A 22,631-nucleotide genomic window follows, 5' to 3' on the forward strand; every position below is an offset into this window, starting at 1 on the left:
CTACCAATTTCTTGTTCAGAGCTTGAGGTTTTACTTCAGAAAATAAGCATAATAAAGAAAAAAGAACACTGTCTTAGAAATCTACAGACATTGATTCTTTTCCAGTTCTGCCACTTGGTAGCTGCATGTCACAGGACAAACCCCAAACCTCAGTTTCCTCTCTATTCTGTATATCTGCCCTACATTAAATCTAAGACACTAAATCTTTCAGGTGCAGAATGAATCAACCTTTATTCAAAGAACTGGGTGAAATTATATATTAGATATATATAATCTACTCACACATTCTGACTTTAAGATAACTATAATAGACAAGAGGTTTCTTACTATGTTTGCAAAAAGTACACAACTAACTCTACGCTACCCAGAAGAGGTAATAATTTTTTAGAAATATTTTAAACCATATTTGAATTCATAAGTATTTCTAAGGGCAGAGTATTTTTAAAGAATATTTTTTAAGACTTTATTTAAAGAGCAGTTACAGGTTCACTTCAAAACCAAAAGGTGCAGAGATGTCTCACTACCCCTCACCACTGCATATACATAGCCTTCCCCCACTATCAACATCCTTCACCAGAATGACACATTTGTTACAACAAATAAACCTACAACACTGACACATCATTATCCCCCAAAGTCCATAGTTACCATCAGTATTCATTCTTGGTACTACACATCCTATGGGTTCACACAAAGGCATAATGACCTGTATCCACCATTTTAGTAAAGCATATTTAGTGTTTTCACTGCCCTAAGAATCTTCTGTTCTCCACCTATTCATCTCTCCTTTCACACTAACAGGCACTGATCTTTTTACTGGTTCCTTACTCTTGCCTTTGTCCAGGAACGTCATACAGCTGGAATCACACTCTTACCATACGGTCCAGCAATTGCACTCCTTGGTATTTACTTGAAGGAGTTAAAAAACTGCTGGGCACAGTGACTCACACCTGTAATCCCAGCACTTTCGGAGGCCAAGGCAGGCGGATCATGAGGTCAAGAGATTGAGACCATCCTGGCCAACATGGTGAAACCCCGTCTCTACTAAAAATACAAAACCTAGCTGGGCATGGTGGCACACACCTGTAGTCGGGAGGCTGAGGCAGGAGAATCGCCTGAACCTGGGAAGCAGAGGTTGCAGTGAGCCAAGATGACGCCACTGCACTCCAGCCTGGCAACAGAGCAAGACTCCGTCTCAAAAAAAAAAACAAAAACAAAAAACTTATGTTCACACAAAATCCTGCACACAAACGTTTATTAGCAGCTTTATACATAATTAGCAAAACTTGGAAGCAACCAAATGTTGTTCAGTGGGTGAGTGGATAAATCAACTATGGTACATGCAGACAATGGAATATCATTGAGCACTAAAAAGAAATGAGCTAACAAGCTATGAAAAGATAGGGAGGGAAGTGCTAAGTAAAAGAAGCCAATCTTTAAAGAACATGTTATTTTCATGGCACTGGAAAAATGACACAGAAATCTAACAAATTAGTAAAGCACAGTGACTGGCACATAGTAAGAGATGCATGTTTTACTTGTATTATTTTTGCTATGACAATAACCTTAATAGTACATCAATAAAACCTCTATTCAACATGATAGGTTTCAAGTGCTTATTATTTTAAACAGCTATTCATTTTCTATGTTAAAGAAGTTTTATGCCCATTTATATTACTATTTTTCCAAAAGCCAACTATTTTATACATACTTCTCATAACAGAAATGCTCACAAGTAGCATGAGTTCCCATGAGCAACTTCCACCGGAAACACTTTTCTAAGGAAATACCCTCTGCATTATACAAACCAATTCTCCACTATGATTAAATACAGAAATAGATCAGTTTCTGAAAGACATTATTATAAATACAGCTGACCCTTAATATGGGTTTGAACCACACAAGTTTATCTATAAGTGGATTTTTTTCCAGTAAGTACAGTCAGTTCTCCTCATGCACGAGTTCCGCATCCATGACTAACGGCAAGACTAGTTTTTTGCCTATGTGGGTCCAGCAGGGCTGGCTGTGGCACTAGTACATGCACCGACTTTGGTATCCACGGGGGTTCTGGGGTCTTGAAACCAATCCCCCTCGGACACTAAGGGGCAACTATACATATTTGTCTTGTCGTTCAAGAATCCAACTTCAAACCAAACTAAGTAAAATGCTACAGAAGTTTTTCCACACGCTGCATTACTGTAATATTTGGGGAGTTCGTATTAGTATCTTAAGCAGAGGGATCTACATTTTTTAACAACTTGAAGATAGGAGGAAAAATGGTGCAGCTTCAAATGAAAGTTATTTAATATGGGTGGGATATGAGAGAAAGGGAGGAGTAAGGGACAAGAGACAGGTTAGAGAAGTGAGCAGAAGTTAGATCACAAACAATTTTGTGGGAAATAATTAGCATTTTTTACTTTTCCCTGAATGAATGGGAAATCAGTCATTTAAATACTTAAGAGAATAACAGGGTAAGTCTGCATTTCATAATTAGTCTGGCTGGAGAGTAGAAAATGGATAAAAGACTAGAAAAGCTGGGGAAAAGGACACCAGGGAAGAGAATACCATAATAATCTAGAAATGGCATGACAGTGTATGGAAGGAAAGTGAATCCCCTTTAAGACGTAACACTGATAAGATCTGGGGACAATTTAAGGTCAAAAAAATAGAGACCAGATTGTTTGCCTGATCCAAGCTAAATGGATAGTGGAAACAATCACTGAGTCTAAGACTAAAGGAAATGAAGCAGATTTGGAAGCAATGGGGGAAAAAGAATGTAGCTGGAGTTATGTTATCTTTAAGTATCTGCAGTACATCCAAGTAGAGATGACCAGTAGTAGGTAGCTGGATATGTGAGCTGGAGGCTCAAACAAGCTCTCAGATGGATAAAACGGAAGGCATCAACATATAAATGACAAAGTCCTAGAAAAGATACAAAACCAAGATGGCAAATGTATTTAGAAAAAAAAAAAAAAAAGGAAGAAACATTCCCTTTTAGCAGAAGAGGAGGAGGCAGCAAAGGAGCCTGAGGAAAAACAGCTAAAGACTTTGTGTACTGCCACAGAAGCCAACAGAAGACAGCAATTTGACAAGTGTCAAGTACTTTTAACCGTTCTATGAGGTTTAGCAGCAGCAAGTCCAGATGATCTTGGAGAGAGCAGTTTTAGTGAATGATGAGAGAATACATTATAGTGTACTGAAAAGTGAACAGAACATGAGACAGCAGAGAAGTACACAAGTTTGGGGCTTTGTTTTGCTGGTGAGAAGGGGAGGCAGAACCTAGAAAGAACTGAGGTTTCCTTTTTGTTTTGTTTTTTATTTTCTGACCATATCATGCAGTAAGAATTGAGATTTATGTCTAGGAGTATTTTGGTTGTTTTGTGAATATGTTTACTAGTGAGATGGGAAATAATCAGAATTAAGAGAGAGATTAAAGACAGAGTTAATCAGCAGGATGAAAAGAATGAGACCCAGAGCACAGTTGGAGAATCAGCCTGAGACAGCATGAGGAACATCTCATCTACTGAAACAGAAGGAAAGGAAGAACAAATGCTACAGAGGAAATAACTGGTGAGTCAAGTTAACAGGAAATATAAGGGATCTCCTTTTCATGGGTTCTATTTTCCCTTGAAGTAGGAAGACCATCTGGGGAGGATACTTTATTTCTTAAGTTTAAAGAAAAAAAAGAATGATTAAAATAGTCCCTATGGAGAATAGAAGAATTGTACTGCAGCCCTGATAGCCCTTTCAGGGACTAGAGATTATGAATTAGCAGTACCACTAATCTGGGTAATTGTGAGTGATTTTTATCCATCACTGCTCAACAAATGCTTTTTTTGTTAGCCAGAGAGACAAACTGATCCAGAACCTAGGTTTTGCCAGATGCATACGATGAAAATTCATGAGGACAAGGACACTGAGAATTCTGGTAAGAAGTCTGAAGTGACGGACAATGAGTTCCTGCCTGTTAGTAAAGGAACCATTTAGAGATGTTTAAATTTATGACCTCAAAGGTAAAGCCAATTTTAGGTAACGGTGAGGTCCAGTGTAGCTCCAAGGGATTAAGTGAATTAAGTGAAAAGAAAGACCACTAGAGATGATGAAATTAGGAAACTGTAAAGCCAGAGTCCTGAGCAGATGTTCACATAAACTCTAAATTCACCAGGAATGGTGGCAAAGCCTTGTGGGGAAAGATTGTGAGCCACATGCCTGTCTTCGATGAGAAAGAGAATATGGCCAAGAAAAAGGTCAACAGGTGATAGCCATGAGGAAAGGTAGAAGACATACACTCTAACTATATCAGACTTAACAGGAATTTTAACAGGAAGGTTTGGTAGGCACTGCAGTGGCAAAGTGAGAAGGAAACCCTCTCCCATCCTTTGCTATGCTGAGAGATATAAGGAGTACAGGAAGGTTCAAGCTCCACTAGAGAGAGCTTTTCCTCAAAAGCGGTATAGCAGCTTTACCTAAGGAAAAGATAAAAGAAACATTTGGTAAAGAATTTGAAGATGCAAGTGAATATATTAACCTTAGAACAGGAGAAAAAAATGTGTGAAAATGGGGAACAGGTGGGGAAACAAGAATGAGAAGACAGATGTATGAGGGCTTATTTATCTACCTTGGGCAGGACAAAGTGATAACGAAATGAGATTTGGTAGGGTCGCTTCATGGGAAGGTAGCCCAGGGGGCAGATCCCAAGAGTTCTCTGGAAAAGAAGGTATCAGGCCTCTCAGGAATCAGCTAGTGCCTTGAAGAAATGCAGTTACAAGGGAGTCTATTTCCAATATGTGAGAAGATTCAACCTGTCTGGAAGGAGCCAAATGAATTGGATGCTTTGTGCTGGCTTAAGGCTACAAACTAAAACAATCAGGCAAAAGCTCCAGCAGTTAGCCTTGGCCCGGAAGAACTGAGAGCTCACCATCTATCTCACATTGTAAAAACGAACGTTTGTCCTGGACCACAAGTAACTCCTAGTTCAGAGTCTCGCTATGTTTCATAACACCTAATAGGATATCATAAAGAAATAAAAGCATCTCTTTAACCAAACAAGGCATTCGGTCTAGTTTATAAAATGAAGGGGCTGAATTAGCACCATTAGCATTAACAGCCATCACCCCCAAAACAAAAAGGGGGCAGCAAACCTTACAAGCAGATTCTCAATTGGGAATGAGACTAACCTTTCAATAAAGCTTCCTTAACACATGCCAAGTGCTATAGGCCCAGTGCTAAATACTGAGAAGAGACATAAAGACAAATATCATGTACTCACAACCCTAGAGGAGTCACATGGTCTGGTAAGGAAAAGGAAAATAAATAAATAATCATAATATGATTATAATCACTTAAAACAGAGGCATGTGCAAAGCACTATGTGACCAAATGGGAGAAGGAAGTTGCCTGGGGTTGGGAGAAGGAGTGCGGAGGAAATGAAAGACTTCACAGGGAAAAAAAATTTAAGGTGGTGAGTCTTAAAGAATTAAAACCCAGGAAAGACTAACAACGGGTACTCAATCGCATCTGTAGTAAAATATTAAAAAATATATAAAAACAAAGGGATACACTGGCTTTTTACAAAACTACCAGGCTGGCAAATAATATAAAGGGCTAATAATATTCAGCCTACCTGAATATTCCATATTCCAAAAATAGGGAACTCTGTGTATTCTCATCACTACTGGGAGAGTTCAATTTGCTAAAGCCTTTTAAAAAGATAATTGAGATTATTTGGAGATTTTAAAATGTGCAAATGTGCATATACCCTTTGACAATTCTGTTTCTTAATATCTATAAAAATATTCACATACATGCACAAAAATATTTATAACTATGTTCACTGCAGCAATGTTTATATCAGAAAGAAAAAACAACCTAATTTAAAAAATTAAGTTTGTTTTGTTTATTTTGTTTTTGTGGTAAGCTGATAAAGCAGAGAAGGAGGCAGAGTATTTCAGGAACACACAAGGGCAAAGAATATAGGAGAAGATATTATATTCAGATTATCAGTGAAAAGAAGACTGCCTCTATCCCTGGCCCTGCTCACTCCCTTCCCTTCCACATCTCTGATAAGAAACTTATATCCTCAAAGCCCATTATCTATAAGCCATAAACCCCACCAATACTTTGTCTTACTATTCTTTTAGACTGTAAAGGTCCATCCAAAACCCCAATGCAACTAATCACACTCAGTGAATTCAGAACACAAAAATGCCAACTAATTTTCATTCATTTATTTAACACTTAGGGAAGCTAATATGTGCCAAATAATGTGCTACTTTTTTGAGGGGGTGGGGGGAACAGGCTAAATATCGGGAAGTTGATTCTGTACACACATCTCTTTTGGAAAACACTGACAGACACATACAACACGGGCTGTTATACACATAGTTCTTCAACTGTGTAAAAAAGCTAGTTCTGTACAGTTTATAAAACACTAGCACATATAGTTAGCTTCTCACTAAATTTCTTCTTCACAACTCCTTGAAGGCAGACAGTCCTATAAATTACTCACAATCAAGAAGATAATCAGCAGAACATCTCATTAATTAACACCAGTCTTGGCTTTTCTGACTCCAAATCCAACGTTCTTTCCACTATACTACTATCTCTTTTAAAAATACACTTGAAATTTAAAATTCACGTCATTTTCCTTCATTTTTTGCGCATCTTCACTACCTTGGTGGGGGTAGGGGGTGGAACCCTAAAGAAAAATTCATTTTAACCTTCATATGTTAATGAGATCAAACAGGGAACCACCTTGTGTACTTACTTTAGTGGCATGTCATTAGTAAAAAATCATTTAAAATAAGACATTATTCAGATTTTTAAACTTTTATTTCACAATCTGTTGTAACTAGAGTCAAACTGAATAATTCTGTTTAAAAGAGGGGGGAAGCACACTAAAACACTATACCAAGTATTGACATTCGCTATATCATTCTGAAAGACAAAATTTCCCTATGCTAAAAGCTTGTATCAATCCCATCTCCAAAAAAAAGGGTAACTTTTTAAAAATTTATTTACTGTTATATTTTATGACTCCCCTCAGAAGAAAATTTCACAAGCCAATTTTGTACTAGAGTTTCCTTTTATTAGTTCTAAATTTAGTTTTATTTGTATCATCTGCTTTTCTCCTATTATGGAAATGTCTTAAATATGGAAAACAATCTGCTTTCCAGAATGTATTCAAAATTTATAACTTTACAGCTTCCCCTCTTTTTCAAAAAAAAAAAAAATGCTTGCAGCAGAAATTATTTTTCAAATCCATCAGCAAAATCCTTTACGTGAGTTTTCTCGTTGTTTAGTGACTAAATTCTTTAAATTTTCTCTTATTTTTGTGATTAAATTCTTCTTTAACCTGAATAAAACAACATAAACAAAACATTATCCATACTCTACTTTTAAATGTTGCAACCATGAGTTGCATATGGCTACAGCAAGAAATAATGACTGAGAATATTTTTAGCACAAACATGTCACAACTGACTCATGAAGTCTCAAATTAATTGCATTTTTTTCAAACAGATAGAAATGCTACAGCATCTTGTACAACACCGAGATATTATGAAATTAGGATTTCTCATCACACCAGATTGTTAAATGTTTCTTACTAGAAAAATAATCCCAATAAAAATGTTTCTAAATAACCTGTAATACACTTCTAAAGATAACTGCAGAAATATATTCAGTCAGTGAAAGAAACATCACCTAGTTTCATATTTCACATTTCTAATTATCTTTCTATTCAGCAATTATTTGAAAACAATACATTTTAAAAGACAAAATGTCATAAATCCCTAGACCTTTAAAGATATTTTTATTATATGTTATTCTAGAGCCACGTATTGTTTAATTGTGCCATGGCCACAAGAGTAGGTAGTTTTGTTAGCCATGAGATAAAAATCCCACAAACTGTAACTCTAAAATAACAAAATTTATCTGAAAAAGATGATACACTTTTCAAAATCAGACTAATATTTTCATATTTAATACAGGAAATATTTTCACAGGGATTTCAACATACAAAAACACATTTTTCACTAGATCCTGTAGGCATGACAACTGTAGGCATGACAAGTTCATGACAACTATGCTAATACATTTTCTTTTCCTTTTCGTTTTAAAACCAAAAATGTTTAAAATCCATCTTGAATATATTAGAGAAGCATCTTAAATACTAAAAGAATTACTTTTGGCTGAGTGCAGTGGCTCATGCCTGTAATCCCAGCACTTTGGGAGGCCAAGGCGGGTGGATTACCTGAGGTTAAGAGTTCGAGATCAGCCTGTCCAACATGGTGAAACCCCAACTCTACTAAAAACACAAAAATTAGCTGGACATGTTGGCACCAACCTGTAATCCCAGCTACTCAGGAGGCTGAGGCAGGAAGATCACTTGAACCCGGGAGGCAGAAGTTGCAGTGGGTCAAGATGGCGCCACTGCACTCCAGCCTGGGTGACAGTGCGAGACTCCATCTCAAAAAAATAATATTAAGAAGAAGAATGATTTTCTAAGTTTCCTTCACTGTTCCAAAAAAAAAAAAAAAAGGTCTCACATGTAGTTATCTTTAATAAAAACTCAAAATAATTAAATTTATCTAAACTAAAATTAAAAAGAAACCTTCAATTTCAATAAGCATATTCTGAGTATAACTTCTAGAGGAGTCATACTTAAACACAAGGTAAAACAGTAGAATCACAAACTGATACAGAATGCGTAAATAAGGCTACTTTTAAACCTGAAAAGAACACAGTATGTTGGATAAGATGCAAAAATTCGCACATAATGCAATCCCACAAGTCAACATCTAATGCCGCCTGTGAACAAGAACAGACAAATTTTGTATCTGTGAGGTAAATTAAAATGAGTACTCAAAAACAAGCCAAAAGACAAGTATAACAGTGCTTAAAACACCAACCCTCTAGATGAACCAAATTATTAAAGTAATACTGTTTTAACAGAGAAGCATAAAGATAAAATCTCTTCTCTGTCAAAAAAAAGAGAAGTGGCCGGGCGCGGTGGCTCAAGCCTGTAATCCCAGCACTTTGGGAGGCTGAGGCAGGTGGATCACGAGGTCGAGAGATCAAGACCATCCTGGTCAACATGGTGAAACCCCGTCTCTACTAAAAATACAAAAAACTAGCTGGGCGTGGTGGCGCGTGCCTGTAATCCCAGCTACTCAGGAGGCTGAGGCAGGAGAATTGCCTGAACCCAGGAGGCGGAGGTTGCGGTGAGCCGAGATCGTGCCATTGCACTCCAGCCTGGGTAACAAGAGTGAAACTCCGTCTCAAAAAAAAAAAAAAGGAAGTAAGTTTATAAGCTTACACCTAACACGCTCAAAACAATCAAAAGAGGGAAGATGAACACAAATTGGAAAAAAAAAAACCACGTAAAAGCCATGTGTACGTCAGAAGACTCCACTGCCATTATGAACGCCTACCCATCAGCCAGGTGAAATGGCATGCTCCTGTAGTCCCAGCTACTTAGGAGGCTGAGATAGGAGGACTGCCTGAGCCCAGGAGTTCTAAGCTGCAGTGAGCTATGATCACGCCACTGCACTCCAGCCTGGACAACAAGGGGAGACCCCATCTTTAAAAAAAAAAAAATTTATTAAAAAAAAAAAAACAGCCTACACAGATCAGCAAGACTCAACTCATTCCTTGGAGACAAAAAGTATCATAACAAGGTATTTTTAAAATGCTCAGTATTAACTAGGTCTTTCAAGAGTACACACTAATTAGTAGAATAATTCCACATTCAGAGGGCTCTAATCTGCATTTGTATTCTATTTCTGGAATTCCCAACACTGGAACTGGCCTGTGGTATACAAAATAAAACTTCTTCACCAATTGATTACCATATTATTTCCTTGCATAAAAACAAAAACAATTTAAATATACTGATTCAAATTAGACCATACTCATGACACATTATAAAAAATTAAAAGAACAAGCAAAACATCCATATAAAACAGTGGCCAACATCATTTGTCATTGGTAAAATGCACTACAATGACTATAATTACAATGACACACAATACCAAGTGCTTTGTGATGATATGGAGAAACTGAAACCCTCAAACATTTCTGGTGAGAATGTAAAATGGTAGGGCTACTTCGGAAAACAGTCTGCAGTCTCTCAAAAGTTAAACATAAATTTACCATATGACCTTGCAGTCCCACTCCTTGGAATCTACCCAAGAGAAATGAAAACATATGCCCTCAAATATGGTGAATTCATAAACAAAATATGGTATATCCATAACAATGGAATATTACTCATCAATTTAAAAGAACATAGTATTGCCGGGCATGGTGGCTCAAGCCTGTAATCCCAGCAATTTGGGAGGCCGAGGCGGGTGGATCACGAGGTCGAGAGATCAAGACCATCCTGGTCAACATGGTGAAACCCCGTCTCTACTAAAAATACAAAAAATTAGCTGGACGGTGGCGCGTGCCTGTAATCCCAGCTACTCAGGAAGCTGAGGCAGGAGAATTGCTTGAACCCAGGAGGCAGCAGAGGTTGCGGTGAGCCAAGATCGCGCCATTGCACTCCAGCCTGGGTAACAAGAGCGAAACTCCGTCTCAAAAAAAAAAAAAAAAAAAAGAACATAGTATTCATGCTGCAACACAGATGAACGTCAGAAACATTATGTTAGGTAAAAGAAGCCAGGTGGAAATGACTGTATATCTTATGATTCCACTTACATGGGATTTATAGAACAGACAAAATTACAGAGACAGAAAGCAGATCAGTGGTTGGCTGTGGTTGGGATTCAGGACTGACCGCAAACAGGATCAAGGGCATTTTAGGAGGGTAATGAAAATGGATTGTGGAGGTTACACAACTTTATAAATTTACTAAAAATCATTACACTGTACATTTACAATGGAAGAAATTTACGGTGCATAAATTATACATCAATAAAACAGCTGAAACTAAAAAGAACCAGCAATACTAGTAAACAATGATGCCTGACTACATATGTTATGTTACGTTCTTTTATGTTACTGTTTACTTCTCTTGTTTCCTATGGATAGATAAGAACTAAGTAACAGAAACAAATATCAAAATGTTTATCTGGGAAGTATTTTAATTAATACCTCTCCAAGCAGAGCTATTTCTACAGGTTATCACTCTTGTTATTTAAAAAAAAAGAACTGTTAGTTCATTCAACAGATATTTACAGAATAAGAAAACACAAAAGACCCAAGTCCTAAAAGAGCTTGTATTATGTGCATTAAATAGAAATAAACTCAAAAGCCAAGAAGCATATACGAAGCCAATGCTTAGTGTATTAAGCATTCCTCAACACAATCATCCAGGTAATTAAGACAACAGCAGCCCTGCTCTGGCCCGTTTCTATCTAAATGAAGTACTGCTACAGAACACTTTCCTAATTCATTTCCATGGCTCAGAAAGCTTCATAATTAAATGTTAGAAATAGTTCCAAGTCTATAATACCTTGAAAACAAAATGCCTATCACTTGCTTTATAACTAAAAAAAATCTGGGGTCAAACTCTTTTCGAGAATAAAAACATTCAAACATTGAATATTAAATGATCAACTATAACAAAAATAAATTATAAAGCACTTTAGATATCTGAACAAACAGCTCATGCCTTACTAAAATGAAGCATCAACCCATAAAATCATTCCTGGACTTAGAAACATTTCTCGAAATATTTTCAACAATGAACTAAAAATGAATCCGAATATTTCCCTTTAACTGACACATACATATACACACGGGGGGATGGGGGAGAAGGCGGGAAATGAGAGAAATGCTAACTATTGTGGCCCAAATGCTTTTTTAAAAGATATGTGAGGGTCATTTGGAACACCTAACTGCAGAATTTGCAAGAATATTATACAATTTAATCATACTTTAACGTGGGGGGGAGTACAGATGAGAGGAAAGAAGAACAATCCCAATCAAAGATGGAATATAGCTTTAGTTGAGCCCTAACTGCACCATGATTTCACATCAATTTATTCAATATTAAGCTCCATGTAATATGCTAGCCCACCAATGGAAAATGTTCTTTTATGTTATTTTAAAAATGCACTGAGTCCTCCACATTCTCTCCACCAGTAATCCTTATCACTAACAGCCCACATATATATGCTTATATACATATATAAATGTTTATACATATATACATGTTTATATATGTAAATAAACATATATATCAGGCCGGGCGCGGTGGCTCAAGCCTGTAATCCCAGCACTTTGGGAGGCCAAGGCGGGCAGACCACGAGGTCAAGAAATCGAGACCATCCTGGCCAACATGGTGAAACCCCGTTTCTATTAAAAATACAACAATTAGCTGGGCGTGGTGGCATGCGCCTGTAGTCCCAGCTACTCGGGAGGTTGAGGCAGGAGAATTGCTTGAACCCAGGAGGCGGAGGTTGCAGTGAGCCGAGATTGTGCCACTGCACTCCAGCCTAGCGCCTGGCGACAGAATGAGACTCTGTCTCAAAACAAAAAACAAAAAACATATATATCTTTAATATAAGCACAGATTACAGTTTTAAGTATAGTTATAGAGTAGTATTTTCATGAAGAAGTTCAAGAGGCTCAAATAGAGACCAAATCTATAATCATTACCTTCTCCAAACAGAAAGTATAATAAAGAGATTTAAACAGAAACTCCCAATCAATATTTTCGGAATTCTACTACCTAGACAAATCTCAATCTCCTGATATGATCTTTGAACTCCTACTTCATACTTTCCATCAGAATTCCTAATGAAATGAAAATAAAGCCATGTGAGAACAAAGAGTCAGGTATATGATGATATAATACTGGTAATAGAGAATTTCCTAAACATGACCACTAAGCCATAAATCACTTTACAGTGAAAAGACTGCTAACTGTGACTACATAAAACTCATACTATTCACTAAATATTTAAAAAGATGAATTGAAATACACGAATAGCATAAATTTTAACATATATATATAATTTAAGATATATACACCAACATGTTAAACAGTCATTGCCTCTAGGGAAGGAGACTATAGTTACTTATATCCTTCTATGCTCCCTAAATTTTCCATAATAAAAGCATATTATTTTTATAATTTAAAAAATGACAAATTTTTCTTCACTTCAAAAAAATAAAATCTAATAAAATCTATGTTTCCTTCTCAGCCATATTTAGTTGCCATTTCCTTCAGGTACAGATGAAACTAGAAAGAAATAACTTTTTTTTTTTTTTTTTTTTTTTTAGAGACAGGGTCTCACTCTATCACCCAGGCTGAAGTGCAGCGGCACCATTATAGCTCACTGCAGTCTCAAACTCCTGGACTCAAGTCATCCTCCTGCCTCAGCCTCCTGAACAGCTAGGATCACAAGATGTGCCACTATGCCTGGCTAATTTATTTCTGTAGAGGCGAGAAATGTGGCTATGTTGCCCAGACTGGTTTTGAACTCCTAAGCTCAAGTGATCCTCCCAACTCAGCCTCCTAAAGCACTGGTATTACAGGCATGAACCACTGTGCCCAGCCAAGAAATGACTTTTGAAATGAGCTTGGGTTAAACAACAGAACCAGGACTGATGATCTGATGTGGTTACTAAGGTGGTAAAAAAGCAAATTTGCCCAGGCATGCTATAATCCCAGTACTTTGAGAGGCTGAGGCGGGTGGACCACCTGAGGTCAAGAGTCCGAGACCAGCCTGGCCAACGATGGTGAAACCCCATCTCTACTAAAAATACAAAAATTAGCCAGACATGGTGGCAGCCTACTGTAATCTCAGGTACTCTGGAGGCTGAGGCAGGAGAACTGCCAGAACCCAGAAGGCGGAGGTTGCAGTTAGCTGAGATTGTGCCATTGTACTCCAGCCCCGGCCAACAACAGCAAGACTCTGTCTTAAAAAAAAAAAAAAAAAAAAAGGCCAGGCGCGGTGGCTAACGCCTGTAATCCCAGCACTTTGGGAGGCAAAGGCAAGCGGATCATGAGGTCAAGAGATCGAGACCATCCTGGCCAACACGGTGAAACGCTGTCTCTACTAAAAATACAAAAAAATTAGCTGGGCGTGGTGGCATGCGCCTGTAGTCCCAGCTACTTGGGAGGCTGAGGAAGGAGAATTGCTTGAACCTGGGAGGTGGAGGCTCCAGTGAGCCGAGGTCGCGCCACTGCACTCCAGCCTGGTGCCTGGTGACAGAGTGAGACCCTGTCTCAAAAAAAAAAAGCAAATTTAAAAGTCCAACTGTCAGTAATGTAAATGACTTTTAACAAAGGTGCCAAAGCAATCCCATGAGAAAACTTAAATTGTTTTTTAAATGGTGCTGGATAGTCTGGATAACTGGATAATTATGTGGGGAAAAAAAATTAACTTCAACCCCTAACTCACACTTCACCTTAAATTTAGCTTAAAACGCATCCTAGTCCTAAACGTAAAAAGCTTCTGGAAGACAGCAAAGGAGAATATCTTCAGGACATGGGGATGGCAATAATTACTTGAATAGAAAACAGTAACCATTAAAATTTTTTATTAAAAAAAGACATGGGTCTGGGTCTAGTGGCTCAAGCCTGTAATCCCAGCACCTTGGGAGGCCAAGGCAAGTGGATCAGTGGAGGTCAGGAGCTCGAGACCAGCCTGGCAAACATGGTGAAACTCCATCTCTACTAAAAATACAATAATTAGCTGGATATGGTGGTGCATGCCTTAATCCCAGCTACTCGGGAGGCAGAGGAGGGAGAATCACTTGAACCCACAAGCTGAGATTGCACTACTGCACTCCAGCCTGGGCAACACAGCGAGACTCTACCTCAAAAAAAAAAAAAAAACAAAAGAGAGATGCATCATAAGCTGGGAGAAAACATTTACAAAACATATATCTGACAAGCAGTGTTCTCTTTATATATAAAAGAACTTGCATAATTCAATAATAAATATAAATAAATGACCCAATTTTTTTAAATGGGCAAAAGTGGAAATATGTTGCTTTGAACAGATGCTGCACAAAGGAAAATATACAAATGGCCAATAAGTGCAAGAAAAAGTGTATCATTAGTCATGAGGGAAATGGAAATCATGCAAATCACAATCAAATTTTAAAGAGCGGTGTCAGGGAAGATGTGGAGCAACTGGAATGCTCAGGTATTGTTGGCGGGAATGTAAAATGGAATAACTACTTCATAAAAAGATCTGGCAGTTTACCCAGCAATTCCACCACAAGGTATTTAATTTACCTAAAAGAAATAAAAACATTCATAGCAGCTGGATTAAGAGCCAAAGTAGGCTGGGTGCAGGTGGCTCAGGCCTCTAATCCCAATGCTTTCAGAGGCTGAGGTTGGAGGCTCACTTGAGGCCAGGAGTTTGAGGCCAGCCTGGACAACACAGCAAGACCTCATTTCTGCAAAAAATTTACAAGTTAGCCAATCACAGTGGCACAGGCCTGTAATCTCTACACGAGAGGTTAAGTTGGAAGGATCACAGAGACCAGGAGCAGAAGGTCACAGTGAGCTATGACTGCACCACTGTATCCCAGCCTGAGCAACAGAGCAATACCTTGTCTCTATATTTTTAAAAATCAAGCCAAAATATGTAACACAGTTAGGACTCTCTATCCATGAATCCAACCAACTGTGGGTCAAATATATTTAGAAAAAAAATAAAAAGTACAAACTAAAAACAATACAGGCCGGGCACAGTGGCTCAAGCCTGTAATCCCAGCCCTTTGGGAGGCTGAGGTAGGCAGATCATGAGGTCGGGAGATCAAGACCACCCTGGCCAACATGGTGAAACCTCGTCTCTACTAAAATAAAAAAATTAGTCGGGCGTGGTGATACACACCTGTAGTCCCAGCTACTTGGGAGGCTGAGGCAGGGGAATCACTTGAACGCAGGAGGTGGAGATCACAGTGAGCCAAGATTGTAACAATGCACTCCAAGCCTGACGACAGTGATCTCGGGAAAAAAAAAAAAAAAAAATACAGTATCATACTATTAAGCATTATAAGTAATCTAGAGATGACTTAAAGCATATGGAGAATATGCATAGATTACATGCAAAATACTAATAAAATTCGTGCAAATACTAATGCATTTTTCTTACTTAGTCTACACTGGCCTTACCCTAGGACCAAAATGTTTCCGAATTCAGAACTTCTTGGATTTTAAAATGGTACACAGCATATATACTGTGTATTCTCCAAAACTCACTTGAAAATCTGGGCAGCACCCTGAAATCAAATACATTAATATTCCTCTAGCAAAAGGTATTATTAGTAACATCAAGAGAAAAGACTAAAAATGTTCTAATGTCAGATTAGGTCAGATGTTATCATCAAACACGTTTTACCAAAAACTTGGTTTTTAGGGTTTTTTATATATCAAAAATTGTGGATAAGGGATTGAGGACCTGCACCTGCTTCATGCCAACAGTGAGTTCCATACATCACCTTCTTTATTTTTTTTTGAGATGGAGTCTCGCACGGTCACCCAGGATGTAGTGCAGTGGCACAATCTTGGCTCACTGCAATCTCCGCCTCCTGGGTTCAGGCAATCCTCCTGCCTCAGCCTCCCAAGGAGCTGGGACTACAGGCGTGCACCACCACGTCCAGCTAATTTTTTTTGTATTTTTAGTAGAGACGAGGTTTCACCATGTTGGCGAGGATGGTCCCAATCTCCTGACCTCGTGATCCACCCACCTCGGCCTCCCAAAGTTTTGGGATTACAGGCTTGAGCCACTGCACCTGGCCCGACATCACCTTTTTTTAAACCTCCCTAGCTAACTCATTTTCTTTAAAAATTTCCTATCAATGTGCAAGTTTTAAAGTAAATTAATCACATTTATGCTATAAATGCCAAACCCTTCACAAAGAAACCAGTTTACCAAGCATGAGTTCTACAGATTATTGTGACTATTTACTCCTTGAAATAGTAAAATAAATCAAAACTCAAAAGCACAGACCTGTAGAAAAACATCTCTTCAGCAAAGCCTGAAACACAATTCTTTTTACCATAATAGGTAAGTAATATGAGAAGCCAGTCTTGACAACAAAACATAGGTATTTACCCAAAGGTTTCAAAAACTTATCACTGAAGACCTGCCTCCAAAAAAAAAAAAAAAAAAAAAGAAGCAGTACAGAAGCAAACCTCTCAAAACTCTATTTCTAAATAATGCTAAGCAGCTCACAATCTGCAACCATAAGAGAGATATATTTTTTTCAGATTAATTTAAGGACCCACATAAAGCAATGTGCCTTTGCAGAGAAACAAGAGAATGCCATCTTTACACTGCTTTAGTTTTGAAATCCAGCTCTATCTGTGCCTGATGATTGCTAGCACTTTTCTGATGGCAAATTCAAATGATGCTATTCACTCAAAATTATGTAGCAAGAAATAGTTGCAAATAAAACCATTTTCCTTTGAAAAGAAAATTTAAAGCAATTAACTCAAAACATGCTAAATGTGCACAGGAGAAGTGAACTAAATTTAATGAGCACTATGATGTACCAAGCACTAAGCTAAGCACTTTACATGTTATCTCACATAACTTTGTTTCCTACAGAGTTTTACCTTCTAAGCCTAGCCTAGTGAAAGCATCATACAAGAATTTTTGGTGTACTTCATCGTTCTTTTGTCATCATAGGAATAAACAATTTTTAATGGTACTTTCTGAGCTCCTGAAGTTAGTGTCGCAGCTGTGTTTGCTTTAAATTATATTCCTTTAAGTTTTCTGTTAAAGACAAAATATTTATTTTTTATGGCAAAATCAAAAAATAAATGCCATATGCTGTAAAACAATGACCAATTGTGAAATGCAACTAACTGCTAAGATTTCAGATCTTTAAAGTGATACCAGCCATTATTTCATCAGTATTTCAGGAAATATAATTTTTATAACTTCTTTTAAACATTAATTTACAGTTTCAGTCTGGAAAGATGAAAAGTTTCCAGAGATGGATAGTGGTGATGGCTGCACAACAATGTGAATGTTATTTAATGCCACTAACCTGTACACTTAAAAACGGTTAAAAATGGTAAATTCTGTATATGCTACCACAATAAAAAATTATTTCCAATATTTCATACAATAAAGTACACATAAATCATAAAATTATTTTTTAAAAATTTATCAATTTTGCAACAGAAGCCCCAGGAACCTTGTTCCAAAGGAATAAAGGACACTTTTTGGCTTGGTAAGGTTTACTAAGCATATTTAATCAACCAGAAGCAGAAATAACAGTCTGTCAAATCATCAGCATCTGATGTCAACTCTCATTATCAGTAATGTGTCACTTTAATATAAGTGTTTCCTGAGCAGGTAAAAGGTTTCACTTTTAAAAACAGCCATTTTTTAATAATTTAGAAAGTAATAAAAAATGATGATCATATTACACGTATAAACTACCTTACATTCAAGCTCAGAATAACTCTAGTAATTATGATTAATATCATTAAAGATCTAAGATATCAAAGTGAATTGCAAAACGTTTCGATCTAGGATTTAGCATGAAGCTGATGAATACTTGAGATTCGCTGTACTATTTTTAACTGAACTTTCTGGCCTTAGGTCAAAGTTTTGCTAGCAAAATACCAGAGTGAAAATGCTGGGAGTGCAGCCCAGAGTCGCTGCGTTAGCCTAGGAAAAGCTATGCCATCCATGCAACCAATCTTACTCCCAATTAAAGACTTTCAAAAACTGCTCCCATGAAAACACAGGAGCACACTAACCTGAAAATCAGTAAAATATCAAACACAAGTTATACAATATAGCACATCACTACTTTCTGTGAACTGTGCAGAAATACAAACATAGCTTAAGTCAGTTCCTGCATTTTGACCAAAGAGGATTGAGTCACTCTGCAAACGATGCCTCAAACCTCAAAGGATAACCAACCGCCTCTGACGACAAGTCAGTCCGTCCATCCCTGGAAAGGGAGGAGGCAGTTTTTCTCATCATATAGTAAGGTTTATCCCAACAGGGAACAGAATATCTGCATTCCAACACAGAATGTCTAACGGATCTAAGGACCTCCCACCCTAATTCTAGTCTTCCAAAGTCATTTTAATATGCAGAGTATCTTTTTCACTTTTCTTCTCCCCAGGGTAAAAGTCCACACCCCCTTTTCCCATGAATGCGTCTACACTGCACACTACTCAAATTGCGAAATACAATCGTCTATCCTAACAAAAACAAGAAATAAGCCAGCATTCTATCCTAACAAAAATAAACAAGCCAACATCCTACGGTGCATTTCTATTTTGTAAAACATGCTTTCTTAATCAAGAGCCAATTAGCAGCCTTTACGGTGCTATTAATTTGGATTTCAAAGGCCATTTTAGGAAAGAGACGCAATGAAGAGGAGGGATTTATTCTACTCCACAATTCAGACGTCTTTGGCTCTGGCGCAGCAATCTCGGGAAATTAAATTTACAGCAATTAAAATGTACTAAATGGCAAGTATGGAATGTTCAAACGCAAGTGAAAACAGCAAAACTTTAGCTACGTGTTCCAAGATTTCAGACTAAAAGGAGAGAGTGAGGGCAGCTCTTTGTCATGTACCCCAGTGGGTACCTGCAACAGGGCCAGCATCAGGTTTCTCTCTCCTTTGCTCGCACCAAGTCCCCACGTAGCATGACACTTTCAAACTGGCTAACCTGGGGCATGAAGGATGGCCCGTCCTCCACCCACCTCCCCAAACAGAGTGGGTAGGCGGAAGGAGAAGAGGGGTGTTTCCTCCCAGTGCTGCAAGAAAGGAGCAGCCGGGGATGACACCAGCTCCAGCAGGAGGTAGAGTGTGGAATCAAAAGGCGGGTCACTACTCTGGGAACTTGGTGGCCGAAGCGTTCGGTCTCCGGTCCCGGCTGCCGGAAGCAGGGCGGGGTGGGGCAACACCTCCCCCTCCCCACGGGCGGACGGGCACCGAGGGCTGCGCGGAGAGGGGAGCTGCGGTGTGAGCTGCGAGCAGACTCCGGAGCCCCGGCCACCTACCAGCAAGCTCTCCACGTTGATGGGGGAACGAGGGTCTCGGATCAGCGCCTCCAGGTTCCTCTGGCGGCTCGCGCCGGCCCCGTCCCCCGGCGCGGTCTCGGGGGCGCCGGGCATTTTCCCCGTCGGCGGGGGCCGGCTCATGCCGCCACCACCAGACCCGCACTCCGGCGCCTGGCGCTCAGGTCCGGCAGCCTCGGGGCCTAGCGCCGCCCCCGAAACACCAGCTTCGGCCGGGACTCCACCCGGGCCCACCGCTCGCCTCTAGCTCCGGCTTCGGGTCTCCGCGGCGGTCGCCTGCCCGGGGCTACTGCCAGGAGCCCGCCCGGCCCAGCCCGGCCCGGCCCTGCCGGGAGCGGCGGAGGACAGACGGCGTCCCCGCCCCTCAGTCAGATTCGCGCCGCCGGTCCGCTGGTCCGCCGCCGGCGCCCGCAGGAGTCCTCGGGCGGGAGCGGGGAAGTGGCGCCGCCACCGCCGTGGCCCGGGCCGCCCCGCCCTCTGGGGCCGCAGGAGGCTGAAGTCCAGGCCTGGGCCACTACGGCCGCCGCCGGCCCGCTGCCATGGTCGCCGCCGGCTGCCTTGCAGTCCTTCAACCCGCTCCCGGCGCACACACTCCCGCGCGGCCGCCCGTCTCCGGCCGCGCGCCGCCGCTACCCACAAGCCCCTCCGCCCGTGGCCGCCAGCGCGCGCCCCCGCCCGGCCCGCGCGCACCCCGCTCCGCCCCGCCCCGCCCCGCCCCGCCCCGCCCCGCCCCTCGCGCCGCGCTTCCTCTCTTTCTTTCCCTTCCTGCGTCTGCCCCGCTCCGCTTTCTCCTCTGCGCCCCTTCCTCGCCCGCCCCCGCCTCCTCCCCCTGGCGGGGTTCTCTGAGGCGAATGGCCAGGCGCGCGGTCACAGCCGAGCTCCTGCTGGGGGAGGGGAGACGCGCCCGACCCGGGTCCTGCCGCGCTACCCCCGCCCCTTCCGCCGGACCCTGCGGACGACCCCGGGGACGACCTCGCCGCCCCGAGGCTGAACCCCCGACGCCGGGCCCGACGCAGTCGCGCGCTGGGGGGAGCCCGTCCGCGCCCCCCGCCCCGGCCCCCGCTGACTCAGCGCGCAGCTATGCGGGCCTCGCCTCACCCGCGCCAAAATAATAGCGACCGAGCTCGGCGCCCGCGAGGGGCCGCAGGACCTGGGGGGTCCGAGACGGGCTTGGGAGGGGGCCCGGGTGTCTGGGATTCCGCCTGGGCGGAGGCGAGTGGAATGCTGGTCCTGGGGCAGGAGGGCCTGGGATCGTGAAAGCGTTTCTGCCCGGTGTAGACACTAACCACGTCGAGAGAACGGGAGAGCGCCAGAAAAACGCTTTCCAGCCGCAGGCCTTCGCGGGGTCCTCTCCTTTTGGGGGGCGGCGGAAAAGGGCTGGTTATCGGGGCCGCTCCTCCGCATTCCAGCCCTCTCTGCGGCCCGTGCCACCGCTCAGATCCGCCCAGGGCGCAATCCGAAAAATATGTGCCAGGAGCTATAAAACCGTTCATAGAGCCCCTTTGACCCAGTAAACCCATTTAAGGAAGTACATTTCCAAGGAAATGATCCAAAGGGCGAAGGAGGGGGAGAACTTGCGGAAAGATGTTAACAGCAGGGCTATTCACAACGTTCGTGATGACCAAAACCTGGGAATGGGCCCAGTTGTTCAACTGAGTAACCCAAACAAGGGCCGTCACATTAACAGCAAGAACCCTGGCAGGTATGCGACTGTCAAACATGAAATTTTGGCAGGAACATGAGAAGGTATATTAGAAATAAATGCAACAACAAAAAAAATCGTTTGTACACACTAAAACTATGTAAAATGAGCAGCTGTAAGAACAATACAGTAGTAGTTCTTAATTGAATGGGATTTTTTTTTTTCTGTAAAGATGCTTAAGAACACATTAAAATTTCAAAAAATGGGAAAACCACTCGGAAAAGCAACAATCTGATACAAGCTGCCTCCCTCGCATGTCGGAGATAAACCCACAGATAGGGTAAAGCCTCAGCCTTGTAAAAGTTGCATTTTGATCCACACAATTGGATTAATTGGAGCCTCTTCTTTGGTTTTGGGTTAGTTAAAGCCATCCCTACGTGGACTCATTCAGGAAGCGGATGATCCAGCCAATACAGCGTTATCCTTTCAGATAGTAACACTGGCTTTACATCCAAAGAGTCCTTTAAGTCTGTGTGTTGGGTTACTCATTCAGACCTCCACAGAGGCCACCAGGAGAACAGAGAGAGCTAGACAGTCCCACTTATGCACTGGAGCAAAATAATGAGATAATCTATGATTATGGATCTTTTTCTGATGGTATAATGATATGCAAGGCAAAAGGAGCACTATGTCTAGCAGGGCGTGGTGGTGTGCACCTGTAGTCCCAGCTACCCTGGAGGCTGAGGCAGAGAGGCCTGTCCATTGAGCTCAGGAGGCCAAAGCTGCAGTGAGCTGTGATCACACCACTGCCCTCCAGCCTGGTAACGGAGTGAGATTCTAACTCAAAAGCAAAACAAACGAACAAACAAACAAAAACCACTGTGTGGTTCTCAGTTTCCAAATTAATTTTAACTGATTGTATGTAGCTTGGTTGGAATAACAGGAAGCCATGAAAACTGTATTTTAAGAGTAGTGATCAACAAGATATATATCCTGGGTATCTTCTGCATATACTCATTTAC

The 22,631-nt window shown here is 40.9% G+C and overlaps 1 protein-coding gene across 3 annotated transcripts in view; it reads right to left on the reverse strand.

The window, feature by feature from the left end:
• ROCK2 (Rho associated coiled-coil containing protein kinase 2) overlaps nucleotides 1-21,421 on the reverse strand; it is a 151,789-nt gene extending 130,368 nt beyond the window's left edge. Inside the window, exon 1 of one of the 3 annotated variants that reach the window (XM_074394045.1) lies at nucleotides 21,254-21,421. Coding sequence is in view for 2 of the 3 variants with exons in the window: in XM_010337938.3 (XP_010336240.2) it covers nucleotides 19,950-20,090 (141 nt within the window). In the remaining variant the exon portion in view is untranslated. Of the gene's footprint in view, nucleotides 1-19,949; nucleotides 20,581-21,253 lie in introns of those variants that run through there. The other 2 variants (XM_010337938.3, XM_074394035.1) reach the window with 2 other exon arrangements.
• Nucleotides 21,422-22,631: the final 1,210 nt, after the last annotated feature.

Source organism: Saimiri boliviensis, chromosome 1 (genome assembly GCF_048565385.1).
Source record: "Saimiri boliviensis isolate mSaiBol1 chromosome 1, mSaiBol1.pri, whole genome shotgun sequence".
Taxonomy (NCBI): Eukaryota; Metazoa; Chordata; class Mammalia; order Primates; family Cebidae; genus Saimiri; species Saimiri boliviensis.